Source organism: Mustelus asterias, chromosome 9 (assembly GCF_964213995.1).
Source record: "Mustelus asterias chromosome 9, sMusAst1.hap1.1, whole genome shotgun sequence".
NCBI classification, from domain to species: domain Eukaryota; kingdom Metazoa; phylum Chordata; class Chondrichthyes; order Carcharhiniformes; family Triakidae; genus Mustelus; species Mustelus asterias.
In genome coordinates, this window is record NC_135809.1 from 110300956 (window position 1) to 110328283 (window position 27328).

The 27328-nt window shown below is 42.9% G+C and overlaps 1 protein-coding gene across 4 annotated transcripts in view; it reads left to right on the forward strand.

Annotated features, from left to right (window-relative positions):
- LOC144498921 (deformed epidermal autoregulatory factor 1 homolog) overlaps window positions 1-27328 on the forward strand; it is an 82637-nt gene that overhangs the window by 32353 nt on the left and 22956 nt on the right. For all 4 annotated transcript variants that reach the window (XM_078220829.1, XM_078220827.1, XM_078220828.1 and 1 more), the window contains 5 exons: window positions 2951-3097; window positions 3858-3997; window positions 12885-12950; window positions 15449-15575; window positions 17044-17172. In XM_078220829.1, coding sequence (XP_078076955.1) covers window positions 2951-3097; window positions 3858-3997; window positions 12885-12950; window positions 15449-15575; window positions 17044-17172 — 609 coding nt within the window. The remainder of the gene's footprint in view (window positions 1-2950; window positions 3098-3857; window positions 3998-12884; window positions 12951-15448; window positions 15576-17043; window positions 17173-27328) is intronic.

Consider the following 27328-nt stretch of genomic DNA (forward strand, 5'->3'; position numbering starts at 1 on the left):
GGGAGAGTGGGGGGGCGGGGGGGGGGGGAGGGGAGGGGGGAGGTTGTTGAGTGAATGTAGTTGCAATGCTGTAAGGTTATCTCAGATTGATGCTCCAGTCATGCCAATTACAATCTAAAGCACCAACCAGTGCCTATTTGTCATTAAACAATGCAAATTTCAGCTGCTCCTCCTCACAATCACTCCGAGCTAGCACTGTATCCCAGTCCCCTTCATAACAAGCCAACAACAATATCAATAGCAAAGCATCCCTTGGTGGCTCACGAGCATTATTGAATGAAAGATTCACAAGACACACAAAGAAGTACTAGGACAGGTGACCAAAAGCTCGATCAAATATATGGATTTTGAGAAGCACCTTAAAATGGGAGAGAACTGTGGACAGGTTTAGGGAGCAATTTCCATTGCTTAAGGCCTAGGCAACTGAAGACATGGTGCCAGTGGCGGAGCAATTAAAATCAAGGGCATGCATAAGACCAGAATTGGAGCAATGGGGGTATCTTGGCAGGTTTTAGGGCTGGAGAAGGTAACAAAAATGGGGAAAAGCAATACCATGGGAGGATTTGAAAATGAGTCTCATCAAAACCTTCTACAATTGTAGCAAGGCATCTTTATTCTTATACTTTAAACCCTGTGTGGCATTTGCTTTCCTAATGCTTGCTCTATCTGAGTGCTAACTTCTTGTGTTCTTCGTATAAATGCACCCAAGTCACTTCGAACATCAGCATTTTAGAAGTTTTACAGCTTTAAAAAAAATTCTGCTTTTCCATTCTTACAACTGAAGTGAATAACCTCACACTTCCCATCTTAGATTCCATCTGCCACCTTGTTGCTCACTCGTTTGACTTGTCTACATCTCTTTGCAGCCTCATTGTGTGCTCCTCACAGCTTATATTCTTATCTAGCTTTTTGTTGTCAGCAAACTTAGCTGAAGAGATTGAGCAATGTGTCCAAGTCACAAATACAGATGTAACAGCTGAGGCCCGGCACTGATCATTGCAGCCTGCCAACTTGAAAATGCCATGTTTACTCTTATTCTCTGCTTTCTGTCTATTAGTCAATCCTCCATCCATGCTAATATATCAACTCCCAACTCCACGAGTCCTTATCTTGCACATCAAGCTTTTGTGTGGCACATTGCTGAATGCTTTTTGAGAATCCCAAGTATATTACATCCACTGGTTCCCAACTCCAACGGATCCTCCAAGAGCGGGATTTTCCGGCCTCACCAGTGGCACACATTGATGTGGATGGGACAGGAAAATTTGGAGAATGGCCAAAAGTCTATTCAAATATTCAATTTGAAAACATATATTGAGTTTTGAATCCACTGATTCTCATAAGTCTTTGTTAACTGCACTTCCAAGTTTTCCTCCTCAAACTCTAAGCTTGCCAACACACCCCTCTTCCTCCCCAATGGTTTAAAATCAAGATTCATCACTCCCATGAATAGAAGGATATCATGAGGAATCAATAAATGGTGTTGGAGTGCAATGTGTATCTTTGGGTGTCTTGTTATAGAAAAGTCACATAAAGGGTGTGAAGTAGCATGATAGGTGTGAAAACATTTAGGTGAGATGGGGGACATGGCTTTACAAAAGGGGAATTGTGTGTGATATTAGCGCTTTTTGAGGGTGCAACTATCAGGGTCGATAAAGGAGGACCAGTAGATGTAGTATAGTTGGATTCCCAAAAGACATTCAGTAAAAGGCTGATGTGCAAGATAAGAACTCGTGGAATTGGGAGTTGACATTTTAGCATGGACAGAGGATTGGCTAATAGAAAGCATCTGGTCATGATCTTTGTGAATCCTACTGTACGTAGATTAGCTGCCACTTTTATTTAATTATAATATTGACTACACTTTGAAAGTACTTCATTGGCTGCAGAGTTTTAGAATCCCTACATTGCAGAAAGAGGCTATTCAGCTCATTGAGTCTGCACCAAATCTCCCGACAGAGCATCTTATCCAGGCCCATCTCCTGCCCTATTCCCATAATCCCATGCATTTATCCCACCAATTCCCCTAATCTACACACCTTTGGACACTAAGGTGCAATTTCGCATGGCCAGTCCACCTAACTTGCACATTTTTGGACCGGATCACCCAGAGGAAACCCACACGGGGAGATCATGAAAACTCCACACAGACCTAAGTCACCCAAGGTTGGAATTGAACCTGGGTTCCTGGTCTGTGAGGCAGCAGTGCTAACCACTGTGCCATGCCCCTTTAGGATGTTCAAAGGCTATGAAAGGCACTATCCAAATGCAAGTCTTTTCGTATTGTGTTTACTGTCTACTGCGTGAAACAAGCAATACAAATGGACACAGTGGTTTGGTTTTCCACAGAGTTGTGAAAGCTCTGGGGACCTTCCAGAATGGTGGGTGGATCCAGAAATTCCACTCCCATTACCAACCCATCCTATTTTCATCTTGTGGATGGGAGTGGGGTGTGGGTGGGCGGGGGGGGGGGGGGGGGGTGGCAGGGCATGACTCCCACTTATGGGAATCCTGAACTCAGCTGGGCCATTTAAACTTAGTGCTGAATTCAAACAGGCCCCATTTTCGCTGGAGCAAGGGCCTTATCCCACAATGTGGGAGTTATGAATCTTTAGAAAAATTGTAAATGCTTTTGATGTATGGACAAGGTCTGTAGAACTGTCAAGTTATTTAAATGTACATCCCTTAAAAATGGGGGGAAAAAAACTGCCTGCCTGTCTCTGAGAGCTGAAATATATGTTTGAGCAATTTCAATAGCTGTTTGTTGACATAACATCAAGTGCTACCCGGTTCCTAGGAATTCCAGACAAGAACTGGTTGAATCCCTTGGGGTTTCCTTCATTCTGGGACTGAGAGGCTATGAAATGTCCTCTGAAACTTATTGTCTGATCACTGCATCATCTTTTTTATTTGTTAATGTTTAATATTGTTTCTGTTGCATTTTTACCAGGTCCGCAGATATCTTCAACTCCTCTGACACAAGGCCCCGACAAGGAGGGCACAAAATATAACTGGGATCCTTCTGTGTATGAGAACGAGCTGCCAGTCAGATGCCGGAATACGAGTGGAATTTTGTTCAAAAATAAACTGGGTTCAGGTGGGACATTCACAATTTTCTAGGCCTCGTCTTGGCGCAGACTAATTGATAGAGATTGATCACTGTGATCAGTCAGCCTCGTGATCCAGCCAATCAGACTCATAGAAGGTGAACTAGATGGGCCTTCAACCATGTTCCTTGGATCCAAGCCAGTAGTCCTGATGTGTCTCTGCCAAAGGAGAACCAAAATGCAATATTTTTCCACAATGGATATTTCTAAAATGTGTCCTTGTTATTTGTGCAGGCTTCGAATTAGATCAATCAATTCACCACGTAACTGAAGCCCCTCATCCCTGCTACTATTCTCGTCAATCTCCATTGCACCCTTTCTAATGCCTTGACATCCTTCCTAGAATATGGTGCCTAGAATTGGATACAGTACTCCAGCTGGGGCTTAACCAGTGCTTTATAAAGGTTTTGTTTAATTTGCTTGCTTTTATAAAAAAGAAAACCTGAAATGTCATGACCTCTTAGGGTAAGCAAAAGATAGCCTTTCGGAAAATCTATCTGTTATCATCTAATTCTTCTCTTCACTGTCTCTGAAGTCCAGCTGTGAGGTTCACTAGACTTGTTGTCATGGCGAAGGAAGTTTGTTATCCTAAGTGCATTTTATGACAAGATTGGAGATGTTTAATTGGCTCTTTTAGATGGAAGTGAATGTTCATATTGAGTTACTTTCCCTTCAAGCTTTATCTTTAATAGCTGGGCCAGACATGTGGGCTTAAAAGGAAGTGTGAATGACCTGTGGTCTTATTCCCAGGAGGACGGGGGCGTTGCATTAAACATGGAGAGAACTGGTTCACTCCCACAGAGTTTGAAGGCATGGCAGGGCGAGCTAGTAGCAAAGACTGGAAAAGGAGCATTCGATATGCTGGGCGGCCCCTCCAGTGTCTGATACAAGTAAGGGTGCTATAATCATTGTGAATGTCAGTGATAATGATTTAGTAATCATTGCCGCTTTAGAACACTCTGTATATTTTGCTGTTGTGTGAATCTGCATCATAAGTTGTTGAGAGGGTAGAGTTCAGTATTATTCTTGCTACACTCAGTTTGCATATTGTTCAAAAGCAACGGAATATACAATGATAGGCAACACAAAAGATGACAGATAAAATGCCAGCTTTTTAATGTTGGTTGATTGTGACATGTAGCTTGAAAGTTACAAACTTTTTACAATATACAAGCTTTTGTGGAATTATAGAAACTTACAGCATAGAAGGAGGTAATTTGGTCCATCGTGTCTATGCTGGCTGTTTGCAAGAGTCATTGTGCATAACATTTTTGTCTGTCACCCTGCAAGATCTCAATCCTCAAGTATCTCAATGGTCCGGTTGCCCTTTCAAAATTATTTATGGAATCAGCTTCCATCACCTTTTCAGGTAGAATTTCCAGATCCTGATAATTCTGAGTGAAAACATTTCTACATATCTCCATTCTAAATCCTTTTTGAATTATTTTAAATCTGTGACCTTTGGTTCTTGATCCACTTACCCGAGGCAATGGTTTGTCTCTATCTACTCTATCTTTCATCATCTTGAAAACCTTATATCTTTTTCTCTTCGATGAAAAAGAGTTCTACCTTTTCAATCTCTCTTCATGGTTGAAGTTCACCATCTTGGACAGCACCGTGGTAAACTTCCTCTATCCGCTTTCTAAGGCCTTTACGTATTTCCTGAAGTGTGGTGCCCAGAATTGTTCATGATACTCCAACTGAGGCTGAATCAATGATTTACAAAGTTCTGCCCTGTTTGTTTTTAAATTCTCTGTATTTATAAGCCCAAATAACCGATTTGCTTTTTAACCACATTTTTAACATGGCCTGCCATCTAAGGCCTCTTTGCTCATCTCCCTTTTCAAAATCATGACATTTATAGTACCATCTTTCCCAAGTAATCCTCCCAAAATACGTTACTTTTCCACATTGAATTCCATTTAACCATCTTGTCATCCTGAAGTCTACCAGCAGTTCTCATCATCTGTAACGTTGTCAAGTGTTTTATCATCTGCAAACTTTATAATGCTGCTCCCTACACCCAAGTCTAGGTTTATTTAATAAATATTAAGAGGAGTACAGGATGCATAACTGACCCTTGGGAAACACCAGTCGAAAATCACTTCCCAGTCTGAACAGCATCCAGCCACCTCAATCCTTTGTTTCCTGCAACTGAACCAATTCCATATCCATACTGCCATTTTGCCTTAATCCCGTTGACGACCGTTTTTCTTATCAGTCTCCCTTGTGGCACTTTATTGAATGCCTTCTGAAAGTCCCTATATATGACATCTACTACATTACCTTGATCAACTTTCTCAATCATCAATCAAACTATTCAGACATGATTTATCTTTTAACAAATCCAGGTAGGCGCTCTATGATTAACCCATGCCTTTCCAAATTAAAGTTCATTTTGTCCCTGATAATAGTTTCCAGTAACTTTTCCATAGGTGATGTTTGGCTGGTTGCCCTGCAGCTTCCTGATTTATCCTTCTTCCCTTTTTTGAATAATGATATATCATTAGCAAACCTCCAGTCCTTTGATAATACTCCTGCAAGCCATGAGGATTAAAATATGGTATCAAATGCTTCAGCTGTTTCTACAAAGATCCTACTCTTTTAGCAGAGTAGGATCATTCCACTTGGACAAGGTGAGTTTCCAACTTTAAATAATGGTGATCTTTTAGTATGTCTTTTCTATCTATTACTATTCTACATAATTAAATTCTAAATAACCTCAAACTGTGCTTGCTCAGCAACAATTAGACTTTGTTGCTTAAAAGGCATGGCCCCTTTACACCTAACCACTCACCAGTCCTTGAAAAGGCTGGCAATTATATAGCTACCTTTCATTGTATTCCAGTCAGCCAAAACACAACACAGCCAATGAAATACTGGGTGCAGTCATTGTTGCAATGTAGGAAAGGCAGCAACCAATTTGGGCACAGCAAGAACCCACAAGCAGCAGTATGATAATGAACAAGCTTGTGTTGTAGTGTTTTCAAAGAGATCAATGTTGACTAAAGCACATGGAAGAACTCCAATGCTCTTTCTGGGAATATCTGTTTGAGAGGGCAGACAGAGCTTCAGTTCAATGTTTCATTTCAAAGATGATGTGTCACGGGGCAAAACTGAAGGAATGCTTCATTATTGGTGGGTAGGGTGGCCATTTCCAAATTTCTACAAAGGAGGACAAAGATGGCAGCTGCACATGCACACTGCTGCACATGGCCCCACGAAAGATGGCCACTGCGCGTGCGCACCGCTGCATATCGCATCCAATTAAGATGGCGGCCATTAATGCGGAGCTGAACATTGGAGCTGTGGCCTGGCTCGGTGCAAACATGACATCGGGAAACTCTTTTTCAGGGTTTGAGCTTGTACAACATGCTTATAAAGCCTTCCTCATCACCCTCCAGATTCATCGCTCCCTGATCTCCGCCATTTTTCTCTTACCGTTTGTCAATACGAGAGATAAACCCTGATCTGCCTCCCCATGACTCGCACTGCGCATGCTTAAATCGACGCGCAGCTCTGCCTTCCCTCATTCGATCCAATTGGCAGTCCCACTCCTCTTCCTATTGGCCCGGTGCTGCCGTCAATCAGTATCCGGGCATTGTGACCCAAAAAAGGAGGACAAATTAATGTCCGGCTTGAGGTTGCGCCGGACGGAGGACAGAGTGCTCAAAAGCCAGACTGTCCAGCCTAAAGCCGGACTTCTGGCCTCCCTATTGGTGGGGCAGTGAGGGAGTAGTGTACTGTCAGAGGGCCACCACTGAGAAAGTGCTGTACTGTTGGACATGCAGTACTGAAGAAGTGCTGCATTGTTGGACAGGCAGTACTGAGTAAATGCTGCATCATGGGCTGGGCAGCTCCAAGGGGCCACTGCCTTCTTGAAGGTCAGTATTAAAGGAGTACAGCACAGTCTGAGGGTTGTTACTGAGGGAGCACTATTATCACAGGGTCAGTACTAAGGGAATACAGCACTTATGAGTGAGTGCTGTATAGTTGGTGGGGATGATGTGGAGATGCCGGCGTTGGACTGGGGTGAACACAGTAAGAAGTCTGGTGTTGTGAGACTTCTTACTAGTTGGTGGGGGCCAGTTCTGAACAAGCAGTGCACTGTTGAAAGTATAGTGTTGAAGGAGAGTAGCACTGTCGAAGTGATGATAATTGATGGAGGGACAGTACTGCGTGAGTGCTGCACTGTTGGTGGGGGCCAGTTCTGAGAGTGTGCAGTGCTGTCAGAGGGGCAGTATTGAGGGAGCATAAAGGCAGTACTAAGAGGGCTGCATGTCTGAAGGTCAGTACTGAGGAGGTGTTTCCTTGTCAGATGGGCAGTACCGAGGGAACTCTGCACTATTGAAGAGTCATTACTGAGGGAGCACTGCACTTTGGAGGGACAATACTGACGGAGTGCTAACTTGTTGGTGACGCGATCCTTTGGATGAGATATTAAATCGAGGGCCCCCTCTGTCCTCTCAGGTTGATTGACCACTATTTGAAAATGGGCAATTGATGTCCCAAAGTGTTTTGTAGCCAGGTAAAATACTTTTAAATTTTGGTCACTCTTATCACTTAGAGAAACTTGCATACAACGTGACCTCATATTTGCATACAACATGGTCTCATAAACAATGTTGTGTTGTGTGATCAGACAGTCCATTTTAGTGATATTGGTTGAGGGATAAATATTGACCAGGACACCTCCCCTGCATAATCCCACAGGAGCTTTTACTTCCTTCAGAGAGGGCAGATGGATAACAAAGAATAAAGAAAATTACAGCACAGGAACAGGCCCTTCGGCCCTCCAAGCCTGCACCGACCATGCTCCCCGACTTAACTAAAACCCCCTACGCTTCCGGGGACCATATCCCTCTATTCCCATCTCATTCATGTACTTGTCAAGATGCCCCTTAAAAGGCACTACCGCATCCGCTTCCACTACCTCCCCTGGCAACGAGTTCCAGGCACCCACCACTCTCTGTGTAAAAACTCTGCCTCGTACATCTCTTTTAAAACTTGCCCCTCGCACCTTAAACCTAGTAATTGACTCTTCCACCCTGGGAAAAAGCTTCTGACTATCCACTCTGTCCATGCCTCTCATAATCTTGTAGACTTCTATCAGGTCTCCCTTCAACCTCTGTCGCTCCAGTGAGAACAAACCAAGTTTCTCCAACCTCTCCTCATAGCTAATGCCCTCCATACCAGGCAACATCCTGGTAAATCTTTTCTGTACCCTCTCCAAAGCCTCCACATCCTTCTGGTAGTGTGGCGACCAGGATTGAACACTATATTCCAAGTGCGGCCTAACTAAGGTTCTATAAAGCTGCAACATGACTTGCCAATTTTTAAACTCAATACCCCGGCCGATGAAGGCAAGCATGCCCTATGCCTTCTTGACTACCTTCTCCACCTGCATTGCCACTTTCAGTGACCTGTGTACCTGTACACCCAGATCCCTTTGCCTATCAATACCCTTAAGGGTTCTGCCATTTACTGTATATTTCCTATCTGTATTAGACCTTCCAAAATGCATTACCTCACATTTGTCCGGATAAAACTCCAAATCTTTGCTTTAATTTCTCATCTGAAGGATGGCATCTACACAAATAATGCACTCAAGTCTCTAGAATGGGACTTGAACTCAGGAATATGTGACTCAGAGTGCTACACACAGCCACAGCTGGTTAGAAGATCAAAGAGAAAGACAGAGTGAGACAAAAGAGAATTAAGAGAGTACAGTAGTTGAAGAGCAGAGAGATAGATACAGGATTAGAAGAACAGCAGAAGGAAGATCAAATAATACGATAAACCTTCTCGCAAGCATGCCACAGAGAGGTGAGTAAACACCAGTCTTTGTGGGGAATAAAGGTATAAGTTGTATTGGCTTTTAAAAGAAGGATGAAAGATAAAAGTGTGTTTATATAATGTCTTCCCAGGGATCCTAAAGCACTTTATAACCAGTGAAATACTTTTGAAGTGTAGTCGCTTTCATAATGTAGGAAATGCATTATTGAGACAAATTGCATTCTGTTTTCTGAGCACACTTCACTGGAAGCTAATTACTGCGAATTGTTATATCCGTTGTTCGTTAGTGGTTTAAAATCTACAAACATGCAGTGGTACATTTATGAAACTGCAGGGACCGTATCACAATAAGGGAATCGTTCAACACTTCTGCTCCTCTTGACTATTGGCAATAGTAATTGAAGACCATCCACATTAAGTGCAATGTACTTGTCTCCACTTTTGAATCTTCTGCAATGTTTTGACCTCTGACAATTATCTTTGTAACATACCACAGGGAGAACATTAAGTGCACCTTGAGGAACACTGTATTGACTCGGAATCAATCCAGGACAAATTGTTCTTCTGGGAGTTAACCGCATCATTCTAAATATTCATTTCAAATCTTACAATATGTACAAGATCAGCGTATAGGCCTAACAGTCTCTGAGCTGCTGATGTTCCTGGGGAATGCTGTCACACCACTTTCCACTGCAGCTGATTGATTCACTGGCCGCTTCACACCTTGCACACAAGCATAAGATAATTGTTCTTTGTTTACTTCTGATAATCTTAGGTTTCAAACAAACTTTCTCAAACCATAGCTGAATATCACTGAATGCAGTGATGTCATTTGGAATAATTCTCCCCTCTAACTGATAATGGGAAATAGGCCTCGTAAATACTGGAATGATGTCCTTTAATATCCCACTCATGTTTAACCCTCCTCTCCTGTGTGCTCTCCATGCCTTTTAATGTCCCATCCAGTCTGATCCCATTCTCCTGCTGTCCTATAATATTCCATCAAGTCTAATTCTACTTTCCTGCTCACTTCCCGTACCTTTTAATATCCCACAAACTGCCCTCGACCTGGAACTCTGTGCCTCAGTCCCAACCCTGAACCCTGACTGGGCTCACGTATGATACCAGTTATAATACTGAACTTTCCATTTTATGAAGCCCAATTGTTCAGTCTGACTCCTGACGGTCCGAATCCAATTCTCCACATTACTGCTTCCAACATGATCAACCACTTCTGCTTGTTTTCTCTCCAAGAATTCTGGCAATTGCTCCATTATTTCCTTTACTCTGGCATGTGCGTGTGTTGGCAGGGTGGGGAGGGGGGTGGGGGTGGGGTGGGAGTGGGGGTGGGGGGGGTCGCACACACGATTCAAAATGCATGCTTGCATCCATAGAGGGCGGCACGGTAGCACAGTGGTTAGCACTGCTGCTTCACAGCTCCAGGGTCCCGGGTTCGATTCCCGGCTCGGGTCACTGTCTGTGTGGAGTTTGCACATTCTCCTCGTGTCTGCGTGGGTTTCCTCTGGGTGCTCCGGTTTCCTCCCACAGTCCAAAGATGTGCGGGTTAGGTTGATTGGCCAGGTTAAAAATTGCCCCTTAGAGTCCTGCGATGCGTAGGTTAGTGGGATTAGCGGGTAAATATGTGGGGGTAGGGCCTGGGTGGGATTGTGGTCGGTGCAGACTCAATGGGCCGAATGGCCTCATTCTGCACTGTAGGGTTTCTATGATCTATGACTGCCCCTCCCACTGTCCGATCTCTCACCAACACTGTGCTCGTGGACTACTACACTGGCATGACCTTGTTCACCTTTCACTCTTCACTCTATTAAAACACTTCTTAATTTTAGAAACTTCCAGTAAATTTTCTCTGCCCCAGTGGAAACAGTCCCAGTGTTCTCAGTATTTGTTCATAGTTCTAGTTTCATCCGTGGCATTATCCGAGTGAATCTACGACGTTCGCTCTTTGCGAGATATGTGGAAACATTGGATTCACCCACTCTGGCTTCAGGCATTCGGAGGCTAGTGGATGTGAATTAGATCCCTTTGAGTAGCTTCTGTGAGCTTGGATGCAGTAACACTAATGTTACAATCTCAGTTAGTGTTATAATTGGACAGGAAGATCCCAGAATGGAACTCTGGCTCAAAATTATCAAATGTGGAGGAACAAAGTCACAGGACTGCTAATAGGTTTTCACAACAAGGATAAAGCATTTATTAAGCATGAACATTTTGGATTATAATACAATACTCCTTTAATCCACCCCCCCCGCCCCTGCCCCACTCAGACTAACAATTACACACAGATTCTAAAATAAACATGGGATTACAAAGCACATTTAAGCTACAATGGTCTCATTAACACAAAGTTCATTTTAAGCCCACAGATGGACAGTGGTCAAATACACGCCCTCCACTCTGAATCCAAATTAGTGTCTGTGTTTTTCAGAATCTCCCCAAATGATTGTCACATGAGGGTTTCCAAACTCTGCTCCCAAAAACACACTTTAAAATCTTCTCTCAAAATAATGCTTTCTCACTTGCATTCAATCCAGGATTTTCAAATGACAGGTCTAAACAAAACTTCCACTCTACTTTTAACAGTGAATCCACTCCAGGATTTCCGTCTCTCCCTTCTGGATTCCTTTGTTTCGACTGACTTCCACTGTTACACAGTGTCTGATATCCAACCAATACCTTCTTCCTAATTACTTTAAAATTTGTTTTCCAGACTGCAGTAAGACACCCCAAACTTTAGGACTACTTTAGAAACCTTTCTCTAACTTCTCACCAGCCAATTCCTTCTCAGCCTTGTCTATGATGTCAATGAACAATATCCTGTTCTATTTCCAGTTTCCCCTGGCTACTTTAACTTCAGAACTTTTGGAAGACTTCTGTTCCATTTCCTGGTTTCTATAACTAACCACCCTTTAGTTCCCCCAGAGCTTGCTTTCTTGCACATTACTCCATTATACAGCTTTAAGCAGAGCCATGAGGGCTGCCTTCTTGCTACTCCCTGTCTCTCACTGCTCTAGCTTCCAGTTAAAAACTAAGAACAAGAGAAATTTTTCTCTCCCTGGGAAGAGGCCTCCTGTTGCTAACCAACACCTGCTGGTTTATTTATTCTTCATGCCGTACTCTCTCTGAGCACAATAGAAACACAGTTGGAACTTAAACCAACTCCCACGCATACAAACACCTTTGTCCGGCATGAATCTAACTATAGTTTCCTTTCAGGCATAGAAACATTGGCCAGAATTCTCCCAAAAAGATTCTCAGTGTATTCTAAGTCGAAGAGACTCCAGTCCTAGGCCCGCTAATTGCATTTAAATTATATGAAAATTATATGAAAATACTTAACCTGCCTCCCCGCCAATTTCCAGCACGGAGCAGACACCGCTGGAAATTCGGCGCTGGGAGACACTATCGCGGCTGGAACACGTGTGAATCCTGCACACTGCTTGCCGCGGAATTCTCCTAAAATATTCTCCTAAAATATTAGCGCAGCGGGATAGGAGAATCGACCCCATTATATTAAATCCGCATAAAACTATACATTATTTCTAATGTTTACCAATACAAATATAAATCTCTTAAAACTATCTTTGGTTCTCTAACGTTAACAATGCCTTGCATTTATGTGGTGCCTTTAACTGAGTAAATTGTGCGTACTTTACAGGAAAGTCATAAGACAATGTTTGACACCGAATCACGTGAGGGTAGGTGAATGAAAACACGATTAATAAGAAAAATGATAAGGACTGTCTTAAAGGAGGACGTGGGACAGAGACGCTGAGGAAGAGAATTCCCTGAATAGAACCTGAAATTGTTACGAGCAAAATCTAATTTTATGCAGAAGGTTAGAAGTTCGGTTCAGTGCAACATTTAGCATGTATGGAATGATAGCTGGATCCTTATCTCTTCCCAGCCTAGGATTGATTCTATGACTATCTGTTTTCATATTTCTGTGGTCTTGTTTTTCAGGACGGCATCCTAAATCCCCATGCAGCCTCGTGCACCTGTGCTGCTTGCTGTGACGACATGTCTTTGGTAAGTTACAAGTTAGGAATTAGTGGTTATAGTGATGTTGTTAATGTTTAGAGTCACTGACTATCCAGTTTTTGATTTGATTTGATTTGATTTATTATTGTCACATGTATTAACATACAGTGAAAAGTATTGTTTCTTGCACGCTATACAGACAAAACATACCGTTCATAGAGAAGGAAACGAGAGAGTGCAGAATGTAGTGTTACAGTCATAGCTAGGGTGTAGAGAAAGACCAACTTAATGCAAGGTAAGTCCATTCAAAAGTCTGACAGCAGCAGGGAAGAAGCTGTTCTTGAGATGGTTGGTACGTGACCTCAGACTTTTGTATCTTTTTCCCTAAGGAAGAAGTTGGAAGAGAGAATGTCCGGGGTGCGTGGGGTCCTTAATTATGCTGGCTGCTTTGCCTATGTGCCTTCACACATGTATTGCATGAATACAGTCTGTATGGCCCAATATCTCTACGAGCTGCTAAGCAAAAGAGACATATACATGTTAATTATGTGCTCCCGGCTGTGAAGCCACGGTACATTGCAAGTCAGAGATAGAAGCTGGAATTTCCTCAACACTATGGAGGTTGGAAAGTCTGTAAATTCAGAAAGCAGTGTGTTGGACTGGTCCCTGCCTCTGGACTAATTTTCTGGGGAATCAACTGCCATCCACTGGAGTTGTGCAGGCGATTAAACCAGGTAATGGCATCAATTAACGGCCATTTTCATAGAAGGAGATTAACTTCCCGGCATCGTTGGTGAATTGGAGGTGACTTGACAGTAAGAGGTCAAGGTATGAAATAATTGAGGTATTTTAATAATTTGCAGGCAGTAATTCTCAATGCTCATGTTTCACAGTGCAGGAGGTTGCAAACAGTTCATGGAAATCGGAGATCTCTCCAAAATATTTTTGAATTGGAATGCAGAAATTTGTACAGTATTGTCCCACAATGCTACCTACCATGTTCTCTATCTTACTTCTTAATGAAACCTTTGCACCAGATGTTGAATCCCGAAGGATGGGGAGCAATTCAGAATCCAGCAAAGGGTGACCAAAAAACTGATAAGAAACAGGAAAGAGAATATGGATGCAAGCTAATAACATAAAGGTGGACCAAAAAAACTGCTTTGGTATTTCAAAAGGAAATGATTAGCCAGGATAATGTGGGCCCATGGGTGGAAACAGGAGAATCCATGATGGACAATAGGGAAATGGCAGAGAAGGTAAACAATTATTTTGTGTCCATCTTCACAGAGGAAGGTACAGAAAATTTCCCAGAAACACCCGGGATCCGAGGGATTAGTGAAAATGAGGAACTGAAAGAAATTAATATTAATGAAGAGGTAGTACACAAAAAATTAATTGGATTGAATGTTGCTAGATCTCCTGGACCAGATGAGCAGAATAAGAGGTGATTAAAGAGTGGATGGATTCACGGCTACCTTTCAAAATTCGATAGATTCTGGAAAGGTTCCTGCACACTGGAAAGTGGCAAATATAACCCCACTATTTAGGATAGGACGGAGAGAGAAACAGAACTACAGACCTGTTAGTTTGATATCGGCAGTGGAGAAAATGTTAGAATCTATTGCAAAGCGTGTGATAAGCAGACACTTGGAAAATAATGATATAATTGAGCAGAACCAATATGCATTTATGAAAGGGAAATTATGTTTGACAAACCTTGTGAGTTTTTGAAGCATAAATAAAGGAGAAACAGTGGATGTGGTGTATTTGGAGTTTCAGAAGGCTCAGGAACCATGTGATTGGGAGTAATATACTGCTATGGATCGAGAATTCGTTAGCAGACAGAAAACAAGAGTTGAAATAAATCGGTCATTCTCAGAATGGCAAGCAGTTACTAGTGGGGGACCACAAAAATCTCCTTGGGCCACCACAGTTCACAATCCATATAAATGATTGGATATGGAGACCAAATGTAATCTGTTATTGATGACCCAGAATTGGGTGGTAATGTGTGTCGCAAGGAGGCTTCAAGGGGATTTAGACAGGCTAAGTGAATGGGTAAGAACATGGCAGATGCAACATCATGTGAATAAGTGTGCAGTTACCCAACATAACTCCTCACTGAAATCATTGCAGAGTAAAATGCTTTCGGAACTAGGAGAAGCCTGAATATTGCTCCAGATCCCAACAGCTCTCCAGTGATCAGCTCGGCTTGGTAGAATTTAGTGACCACCTTTGTACTGACTGGTTATTTCTTGGCTCGGGGGTGGGGGGGATGGCGGGGGTAAGGGTGAGACACTGGTAGTCTGGAAGAGTTGAGCAATGATGGCTGGGAGTGCCTTGTTATGGCAAAGCAAGGGAAATGGAACAATATTGAGGGGTTTTACTGTTTACATTTGATATTTTGTGCCTTCAATCTTTAAAGTGTAAAGATGATGTTGCTGAAGGTGATGTGAAATGTTCTGATAGGAAGGGGAACATGTTGGTTACGATGGAGAGAGGAGTGGAGGATATAATCCGAGCCCTTTGCTTTTTGCACGCAGACTGGTCCGGTCAGACTCTTTGTCCCTTACAAAAGACGCAAAAAGGAAAATGAACAAAGTACGACCCCAGTCAAGAAGGAATCTCCCAAGAATATCACTTTACTGCCTGCAACAACTGGAACAACCTGTACGTCAAAAGACATAAAAGTATCTGACTGTCATCTTCTGAACTATAGATCAGCCAGGGTGTGTGCTTTAATGTGTCTACAGCATACACTGCCTGTCCAACAATTGTCATTCTTGGTAATCAGTGGAGTGCGTCTTCAGATTGAGCTTGAATTCCAGACAAATGGAATGTGAAATATTCTTACGGAACAATTTGACCTTATTGCTTTGAACATTTGTTAAAAATTGATTCACTTTTCTCTCTGTCTCTGCTCCCTTTAATGCCTCGCTGTTCAAAGGTGGGAACTAATCTAAGACCATAAGACCTGGGAGCAGAAGTAGGCCATTTGGTCCATCGAGTCTGCTCCATCATTCAATGTGATCGTGACTAATCTGATACGATAATCCTCAACTCCATTTTCCCATTTTATCTACATAACCCCAGATTCCCTGATTAAAAATCTGCCTACCTCAGCTTTGAACATACTTATTGACCCAGCCTCTAGTCTACAGCCCTCTGCGGTAAAGAATTCCACAGATTCACTACTGTCTGAGAGAAGAATTCCTCCTCATCCCTGTCTTAATGGGCGACCCCTTACTCTGAGATTATGCCCTCTGGTCCTAGACTCTCCCTCAAGGGGAAACAACCTCCCAGCATCTACCCTGTCAAGCCCCCCGAGAATCCTATCTGTCTCAATAAGATGCAGATCCTGCAGAAGTGCGGATCTCCTGGTGTCTTTGTCATGTCTGAGTCGAGTGCATATTGGCCGGAAGGGATACTCACTGACATCTCATTGTGTCCTTGCTATGTGCTTGCTCACTTGATTGGCTCCTAATCCACCAATGGCTCAATTTTAAAATTCACATCTTGTTTTCAAGTCCCTCCTTGGCCTTGCCTGTCCCTATCTCTGTAACCTTCGGCAGCTCTGCAATCCTCTGAAGTCTTTGCACTGCACCAATTTCAGCCTCTCGAGCATCCCCAATTTCTATCACTCCACCATTGACAGCTGTGCCTTTGGCTCCCTGGGCCCTAAGCTCTGGAATTTCCTCTCTAAACCTCTCTGAGTTTCTCTACCTCTCTCTCTCTTCCCTTTAAGACTTTCCTTAAAACCTACCACTTCAATGGAACTTTGGTCTTCAACCCTAATATTTCTTTATGGCCAAACTCCTGGGTCCATCATAACCTGATATAATAAGCTGTTAGAATTCTTTGTGTTGGGATCCTGTCTGAGGATAGCTATGTGAGAGAGGTATATGAGGGCTATGGGTGGGTGTGCAAGAATGTCTTTGCTTGGTGTCATTCTTTATAGAGGAGGAAATTATTGATACGTTCCTGTATTAACCTTAGAAATGATTGGGGCTGCATCAAGCAGTAGTGAATTACTGTTAAACACATTTAATAACTGGGAGAGTTAGAGATTGAATTCTAACACTTTATAGAGATTGATGAAAGTCCAATGTTTTAAAATATTTAACTGATTGATTTCCAGTTACAATGACACCGGCTGGGCAGATCACTCCTTCTGGGACGCTGGCCTTTGATCGAGCCTCCACAGCAGATGCGACTGCCATTATTTCAGATAGTGCAGCACAGGGAGATGTCTTCACCAATACCACAGGTAAATAGCACGGCTTGCTCCACACTAGCACCAGAGATGTGATCTAAAAAGTTGAGAAAAGGGTGGCATGGTTGCACAGTGGTTAGCACTGCTGCTTCACAGTGCCAGGGACCCAGGTTTGATTCCCGGCTTGTGTCACTGTCTGTGCATCTGTACATTCTCCCGTGTCTGCGAGGGATTCCTCTGGGTGCTCTAGTTTTCTCCCACAGTCCGAAGGATGTGCTGGCTAAGTGCATTGGCCATGCAAAATTCTCTCTCAGTCTACCTGAACAGGCGCCTGAGTGTGGTGACTAGGAGATTTTTCACAGTAACTTCATTGGAGTGTTAATGTAAGCCTACTTGTGCTATTTTTTAAAAAAGCTTTCAAACACTCAAAACTACATGCTTGTCCTTCACCAGCCACAGTGTCGACCTAGTTCAGTGCCCAACATTACCAGGCCAGCGGCCCATCTATAGCCTGTTCCTTGGGCATGGGTGACACTTTAACAGTTCCTGGATTTCTAATTCTTCTCGTGCCACATTGGCATTTGAATTGATGATGTCTGGATTACCTGTTCAGTACAGTAAACACTAGGCTATTGTGCCCCTCATGTCTTCTGTTCTGCTGTCGCAGTGTGAACATTATTATTCAGCACGGAGGCACAGTGGTTAGCACAGCTGCCTCACAGATACCCGGCTTGGGTCACTGTCTGTGCGGAGTCTGCACGTTCTTCCCGTGTCTGCATGGGTTTCCTCCGGGTGCTCCGGTTTCCTCCCACAGTCCGAAAGACGTGCTGGTTAGGTGCATTGATCATGCTAAATTCTCCCTCAGTGAACCAGAACAGGCGCCGGAGTGTGGCAACTAGAAGATTTTCACAGTAACTTATTGCAGTGTTAATAAATAAACTTCAAACTAAAACTAAACTTTGAGTGAATAGAGCTTTTAACTACAATCCTGTGCAAATTCCATTTTCAATCATTTATGCAATGTCCTTCTAAAGCATTAACCCGACGAGCTTCAAATCATATTCTGGATTTAGTTCATCTACTTCTGTGTGATTGTCCTCAGCCACTTCCCATCTAAACCAGAGAGCCTTTCCGATTTTTCCATAAGATTTATCTAAAGCTAAACTCTGTCTTGAGCTGCTGGGATGTGAAGGCGACTGTGAGTTGGTTAACTGCCTCATTTATATTGTGTCCTGAAAGCTGTGACACACACTGAACACAATTTCTCCAGGTGGGTGTTCTTCACGCAACCTTAGCAGTGAGGATCAGCAGGCCATTTGACCTCAGAAGGCATCTCAACTAAGGTGTTGCCTGGTGCCCGCACACAATTTACAGCAATGGTCAGTGGATAGTCACCATCTGATAGTGATCAGCAGGAAAGCTGATTGATGTCTTGGGGAACATGTTCTATCACCTCCACTGCAGCTCAGAGAATTCAATGCAACCCAGACATGAAGCTTGGTGGCTTTCTGCACTGTTCACTACTGCGGTTCAAGTGCATCTGTACACCCGGTAAATTGCAATCCATAAATAAATTAATTAACATGAAAGGCAGCTGTTGTTAACATTTATATGTCTAACTAAAAGCATGTAGGGAATGTGCTTTCTGTCTGAATGCTAGCTGAAGGAGATGGGTTGTAGTCAGAATGGTTTCCTGTTCTAGAACATGTGTGTTGTATCTTCTACAGTAAAACAAGAGCAGTAGCTAGGACTTAACTGGAGATGACTTCGGTAAAATGCTCTTGAGGGAGTTGCTGTTGATTGAACAAGAGGGAGCAAGTGTACCAAATCACGTACTGGTTCAAATTAGCAGTTACTTACAGTTTTCTGTTTCCAAAATCCTGCTGAGAGATTATTTTTTGGAAAGGTGATGCCTAGTATTTGCCTGACTGAAGGGGGCCCACAACTCCTTGAGGAACAAAACAAGAGGTCATGTCCACAGATCCTTGAAGGTAGTTGGACAGGTGATTAGAAAGACACACAGGACACTTAATTCTATTAGCTGAGGTATTAATCAAAAGAGCTGGTTTGATACTCTAGAACTGTATAAAACACTTGTTAGACCACAGCTAGACTATTACTTGTAGTTCTGGTCACTACTTTACAGGAAGAATGTGATCACACAAAAAGGGTACAGAGGAGTTTGTATAAATTTATGTTCCTTGCTGTACCGACTGCAGAAATTGAACACTTTCTTCCAATGGGGAGAAAAGAATAGGTTGAAAAGAAATCTTAAACTGGGCTAGCAGAGGCTGATGGTGTGGACATGTTAGGCAGAGGGATGGCAAGGTAGTCAAGCTTGTGGGGGATGGGATGGATTAGCAAGGGTGGGTGGCATTTATTATTCAGTCAGTGTTCGCAGTGCCGCGTCTGGATGGGTGGGTCTGATGGTTCAGGCAGACCTTTTTCATCCTCCTATGTATTTTTGTCTCTATTTTGTTCACTCTTCCTTTCTCACATATATACTGATGAAGAGTGAGGGCGGAGCGGGTTTGAAGCCCTTCCTGGGAATCTCTGCCGCTCCTTGGTTGACCAACTCTAAAACTGGCCTGGTGGTATTTGATGGCTTTTCTCATCCAAGTAGTGACCAAAGAGATTTGTAAGATCACTCAGGAAATGGAAAGTGCAAATTTAGAATCTTATTTGAAGTTAACTTATGAGTGTAGGACATGGGTTCAAACTAATAAAAGGCAAGTTCAAGATTGATGGTAAGAAATTCTTCTTCATGCTCAGACTGTTGGAATGGACTTTGGACATTGTGGTACAGGGGAAAGCCACAGAATCTATTACAAAACATTTGGATGCTACAGTGCACGGATGTAGGGTCTCTCTGGGTGGTTGAACTTAGATGGTCTAAATAACCCTCTTCACCCATTACTAGCTTGAGTGATGCAGGAAGAGCTCCCTTTATGCCGATTACAGGGCAAGCAGGAGGGAAATGGAAATTCAGAACTCTCAGAAACCTTGTTCAATTCGCAAGCTGGCACATAGCAAACCCCTGCAGTTAACCCGTTGCCTGTGACGTACCGAGGCGCTATGTGGAGGGTGTATCGTGTGGCAGTTCTGTAATTACCTCTAGTTTAAATAAATTATCTAATCTCCAAGACTGCGGAAGTCCCATGGCTGCCATCTGTGCACTGACAGCTTCATACCTCCTGTTCCCTACAAGTGTGAACCATGACTTTCTGATGGAATTTGAAATGCATGATCCTATTGTTTATGAAGTAAACATTTGGTATTAAAAATCACAGAGAACTGGAGAGAAATTATGTTGAAAAAGAGAAGAAAGAGACACACACCAATACTGGGTCCTTTATTGGAGAGTGATTTGATAATTAGTGATCATAGAATCATAGAATCCCTACAGTGCAGAAGGAGGCCTTTCGGCCCATTGAGCCTGCACCGACAACAATCCCACCCAGGCCCTATCCCCGTAACCCCACATATTTACCCTGCTAATCCCCCTGACACTAAGGGACAATTTAGCATGGCCAATCAACCTAACCCACATGTCTTTGGACTGTGGGAGTAAACCAGGGCACCCAGAGGAAACCCATACAGACACGGAAAATGTGGAAACTCCACACAAACCCAAGGCCAGAATCGAACCCGGGTCCCTGGAGCTGTGAGGCAGTGGTGCTAACCACTGTGCCAACCTCTGTGCACCATGCCGTTATACTCAGTCAGTGTATAATGGGTGATTGAGGTGGAGGATGTTGATTTTGAGGCTAGTTGATGAAATGCTGATGGTTTTGTCCTGTTGATGATGTCTCGCTTCTTGAGTGTTGTTGGAGATTCACTCATCCAAGTAACCAGGAAATATTCCTTCCATCATGTTTCCAACTTGTGCCTTGCATATGGTAGACAGGGAAGTCAGGAGATGAGTTATTTGCTGCAGAATTTCTGGCACTAACCCATTGTAATAGCCATGACATTTATAACAGCCATAATTGGTGCAGTGGAGTTGACGCCGGTTAATGTTCATTTCAACAAATTCTAGCTCCCTTTTTTGCTGGCAGTAGTAAAAAGTAAGCATCATCCCAGCAGCCTAGACCGAAGGCCAAAATATGAACAATCTAACGTACAGAAATAACAGATATTAATCGTGATACTAACCTTATGTATTTTCCTCCTTGCTGTATACAAATAGATCTGTGAGAGGGAGATTTTAATAGAATGTTTGAATGCAGAATAAATTTTACTGTTGTGTTGAATTAAGATTTTTTTAACAAGGTTACATAGAATTTATAACACAGTCATCCTCTGTCTCTTCCTCTTGTTTTTCACACCCTCCCGTTCACACCAAGAAGCATGAAACCATTGATGGGACAGAACAAACAGATAAAATAATAATTGAAACAGTCGCTGGTGTTGGTGAAATATGAAGGGCGATCTTTGAGAGCAGGAGGAGAACCTGAGATTGTGAAACTTGTTCAGTAGATGTGAGGTGCATTAATATAGAGCACATTTTGAAACCTGAGTGTAGCCATTGCTAAAAAATATTGGGGAAATACATAGCAGGCCTAGCAGTATCTGTAGTGAGCGAAACAGAGTTAACGTTTCAGGTCGATACCCTTTGATCAAAACTGGGAAAAGTTTGAAATGTATCTGATTTTAAACGAGTGAAAGAAGGGAGGGTGGGAAGAAGAGCAAAATGGAAGATCAGATCACAGGCAGGAGAAAATAAACGACAAAAGGGTTGGTGGTGCAAGTCACGAGACAGTGGTTAATGACACAAGAAACTAAAGATGTGTCTAGAGGAGCTGTGAATGGCAGAATGATGAACAGCTGCTGTCTGAAAGTAAAGTGGAAAACAAGGCAGTAAAATTAAAACCTGCAAAGAGAAAAGAAACAAAATGGGGGATGAGATTTTGGATGAGTGTACTTCTGAATAATGTGAATATTGTGTGAAATTAATTGCAAATACACAGAAAGTTTGTTGAGCAGCATTTGGAGGTTAGAATTTCAGTCATATCCCCTGAGCACTCTCACGGTGTGTGTCTGTTCTTTTTCAGCTACTGTCTTTCTCAATTTTCAGTTTAAATGTTTGTACAGACAGTGCCCGACTTATGAAGTTTGAGTTACGACAAAAGGCACCTACAGTGTTTACAAATTGACACCCAGTTTCAACTTTGCCGAGTCGGATTAGACTTTAAAGTTTAAAGTTTATTTATTAATGGGCTTGAAGTTATACTCTGGCGCCTGTTCAGGTACGAGACTAGTCATTTGGCTCAGCCGGACGTGTGTTGGTGTTTATCCTCACTTGGACAGTACTGTTAATCCTGTGTGCTCACCCCATTGCCAGGGCGGCACGGTGGCACTGTGGTTAGCACTGCTGCCTGACAGCGCCAGGGATCCGGGTTCGATTCCCAGCCTTGGGTCACTGTCTGTACGGAGTCTGCACATTCCCCTCGTGTCTGCATGGGTTTCCTCCGGGTGCTCCGGTTTCCTCCCACAGTCAGAAAGACGTGCTGGTTAGGTGCATTGGCCATGCTAAATTCTCCCTCAGTGTACCCGAACAGACACTGGAGTGTGGTGACAAGGGGATTTTCACGGTAGTGGTGGTGGAGGCAAACTCGATAGGGTCTTTTAAGAGACTTCTGGATGAGTACATGGGACTTAATAAGATTGAGGGTTAGAGGTAAGCCTATATATAGGCCTAGGTAGGTAGGGACATGACCGGCGCAACTTGTGAGCCGAAGGGCCTGTTTGTGCTGTAGTTTTTCTATGTTCTAATTGCTGCATCTATTGAACTGATTTTTAAATGTTTAAAAGGCCTCTGATTCATCACTGACTCATTGGTGGATTCACTGGAAAAGCTTTGCTTTCTGGCCCAGTGGCGAGCTGCTTCAGTGAGTTTGATCTGTAATTTTTGCCAGGCTGGGGAGAGTGACAGGTAGACAGCAGATCAGAGAGAGCTGCCTTTCAGGAGCTATACTCTTCCTGGGCGCTGCTGAAGTGGCTGAGAGATTGTAGTTCATCACCATTCTACTAATAAACAGCAGCTTTTTATAAACCGCAGAGTTCAAACCCTCAAAGAAAAGAGTGAAATTGTCTAAATCATTTTCTGGCATCATTCGCTGTGTTAATTGCTCTCTTATCTTCTGCTAATTTTCAGTCTAAAGTTAGCAATTGTAAATGTTTTGTAATTATCACGGATGAAAGGCACCATATGTGCACCAGGATTTTATCGAGCAAATTACAATCTATGAGGGCTGGAACAAATGACTTCAGATAGCTTTACTGCAGATTGTTCATATCCCCCCTGAATTTCTGTGCTCAGTGATGCATTTCAATTTCTGCCGAGTCTAGTGAGTAAGTGCAGTACACAGAGTGATTTTCAGTTATATACAGAGGAAGCTTCCTGTTTCAATCACAGAAACTAGAGGCAGGAGGAGGCCATATGGCCCTTCGAGCCTGCTCCACCATTCATTTTGATCATGGCTGATCATCAAATTCAATATCCTGATCCCCCCTTCCTCCCATATCCCTTGACCCTTTAGCCCCAAGAGCTAGATCTAATTTCTTCTTGAAATCAGATGAAATCAACTACATTCTGTGGTAGTGAATTCCACACATTCATCACCCTCTGGATGAAGAAATTTCTCCTCACCTCAGTTCTAAAAGGTTTACCTCTTATCTTCAAACTATGACCCCTAGTTCTGGACCACTATTGGGAACATTCTTTCTGAACCTACCCTGTCTAACTCTGTTAGAATTTTATAAGTTTCTATGAGATCCCCTTTCACTCTTCTAAACTCCAATAATCCTAACCAACTTAGTTCTCCTCATATGACAGACCTGCCATCCCAGGAATCAGCCTGGTAAACCTTTGCTGTACTCCCTCTATAGCAAGGAAATCCTTCCTCAGATAGGGACACCAAAACTGCGCACCATACTCCCTGTGTGGGCTCACCAATGGCCTATACAATTGCAGCAAAACATCCCTATCCCTATACTCACATCCTGTTGCTATGAAGGCCAACATACCATTTGCCCGATGCACTTGCATGCTTGCTTTCAGCGACTGATGCACGAGGACTCCAAGGTCTCGTTGAGTATCTACCTCTCTCAATTTACATCCATTCAAGTAATAATCTGTCTTCTTATTTTTGCTACCAAAGTGGATAACCTCACATTTATCCACATTATACTGCATCTGCCATGCACATGCCCACACACTCAGCCTGTCTAAATCACGCTGAAGCATCTCTGCATCCTCCTCACAGCTTACCCTCCCACCCAACTTTGTATCATCTGCAACTTTGGAGATAATACATTCAGTTCCCTCTTCCAAATCATTAATATATAATGTGAACAGCTGGGGTCCTAGCACAGATCCCTGCGGAACCCCAGTAGTCACTGACTACCAATCTGCTTCCTATCTGCTAACCAGCTTTCTATCCATCTCAAGACTTTACCTACAGTCCCATGTGCTTTAACTTTACATAGTGGTCTGTTTTGTGAGACTTTGTCGAAAGCCTTCTGAAAGTCTAAATAAACCACATCCACTTGATCTCCTTGGTCAACTCTACTAGTTACATCCTCAAAGAATTCCAGTAAGACAAAAAAACATTGGAGCAGAATTAGGCCACTCGGCCCATTGAGTCTGCTCCGCCATTCAATCATGGCTGATATTTTTCTCATCCCCATTCTCCTGCCTTTTCCCATAACCCCTGATCCCCTTATTAATCAAGAACCTATCTATCTCTGTCTTAATAACACTTCATGACCTGGCCTCCACAGCCTTCTGCGGCAAAGAGTTCCACAGATTCACCACTCTCTGGCTGAAGAAATTCCTCCTCTTAAAGGATCGTCCCTTAAGCCTGAGGTTGTGCCCTCTGGTTCTAGTTTTTCCTACTAGTGGAAACATCCTCTCCACGTCCACTCTATCCAGGCCTTGCAGTATCCTGTAAGTTTCAATAAGATCCCCCCCTCATCCTTCTAAACTCCAACGAGTACAGACCCAGAGTCCTCAACGTTCCTCATACGACAAGCTCTTCATTCCAGGGATCATTCTTGTGAACCTCCCCTGGACCCTTTCCAATAGATTCGTCAAGCATGATTTCTCTATTGTAAATTCATGCTGACTTTGTCTGATTATACCATTGCCTTCCAAATGTTGAGTTTGAAACCCTTGATAATAGACTCTAACAACTTCTCCAGTACCAACTTTAGGCTGACTGGCCTATAGTTTCCTGTTTTCTCTCTACATCCCTTTTTGAATAGTGGGCTTACATTAGCTACCCTGCAATCTATAGGAGCTATTCCAGAGTCCAAAGAATTTTGGAAAATAACCACCAATGGATCTACTATTTCCCTGGCCACTTCGTTAAGTACTCTGGGATGAAGATTATCAGGACCTGGAGATTTATCCACCCTCAGTCCCATTAATTTCCCCAAAACCACTTCTCTACTAATGCTGATTTCCTTCAGCTCCTCTCTAAAACTTGTTCCTCTCAGCACTTCTGGTACATTATTCATGCCTTCCTTTGTGAAGACTGAAGCAAAGTACAAATTTAATTCCTCAGCCATTTCTTTATTTCCTGTTATGAATTCTCCCGTTTCTGACTGTAAGGGGCCTACATTAGTTTTTGCCAATCTATTTCTCTTAACATGCCTATAGAAACTTTTACAGTCAGTTTTTATGTTCCCTGCTGGCTTACTTTCATACTCTCTTTTTCACCTCTTAATCAATCTCTTTTGCTGAATTTTAAACTGCTCCAAATCCTCAGGCCTATTGCTTTTTCTTGCCAATTTGTATGCTTCTTCCTTGAATCTGATACTATTTCTAATTTCCTTTGTAAGCCATGGTTTGGCCACAATTGCCTTACCTTCCCTGACCACACTCATGCCAAACAGGAATAAACAACTTCTGGAGTTCACCTATTCGTTCTTTAAATGCCTGCCATTGCCTGTCCACTGTCTTTCCTTTCAGTAATGTTTCCCAGTCCACCATGGCCAATTCATGCCGCATACCATCATAGTTACCTTTATTGAGATTCAGGACCCTTGTCTCAAAATCAACTACATCACCATCCACCTTGACAAAGAATTTTACCGTATTGTGGTCACTCGTCTCCAAGGGCTCTCATAACTAGATTGCCAACTAATCCTTTCAGTGTACAACACCCAGTCCAAGATGGCCTGTTCCCTTGTTGGTTCCTCAACATATTGCTCCAGAAAACCACCCCTTATGCATTCCATAAATTCCTCCTCTATTGTACTGTGACTAATTTGACTCTCCCAATCTATATGCAGATTAAAGTCACGCATAATCACAGATGTTCCTTTAACACATCCATCTCTGAGTTCCTGTCTAATACTTTTCCCAATGTTACCACTGCAGTTTGGTGGTCTGTATACCACCCACACCAATGTTTTTTGCCCCTTGTTGTTTCTTAATTCGACCCATACAGATTCCACATCACCAATGCTAATATCTTTCCTCAATATCATATCAATACCATCTTTAATCAACAATGCAACTCCACCACCTTTTCCTTTATGTCTGTCCTACCTAAACACTGAATAGACCTCAATGTTTAGTTCCTATCCTTGCTCACCTTGGAGCCATGTCTCTATAATGCCAACTATATCAGACCCCTTTATATCTATCTGTGCAACTAATTCATCCATTTTGTTTTGAATGCTCTGAGCATTCAGGTAGAAAACCTTAAGGTGGGCACTTTTAACATTTTTTTCCTTTTCCTACTATTTTTTACTCGGCCCTTATCTGACTCTGGCCCTTGATTTCTCTGCCTATCACTTTCCTTATGCTCCTTACTGTCTTTTCCTCTTGTTCTCAATTTCCCCTGCTCTGAATCCTTGCAATGGTTCCCATCCCTCTGCCATATTAGTTTAAACCCCCCTAACCACTCTAGCCAAGTACCCCCCAAGGACATCAGTCCCGATCCTGCCCAGGTGTAACCTGTCCAGTTTGTACAGGTCCCACCTCCCCCAGAACCAATCCCAATACCCTAGAAATCTGAAACCCTCCCCCTCACACCATCTATTCATCCACATATTCATCCCATGTGTCCTGCTGTTTCTACCCTGACTAGCACGTGGCACAGGTAGTAACCCTGAGATCATTCCATTTGAGGTTCTACTTTCCAGCTTGCTTCCTAGCTCCCTGTATTCTGCTTTTAGGACCTTTATTTTACCTATG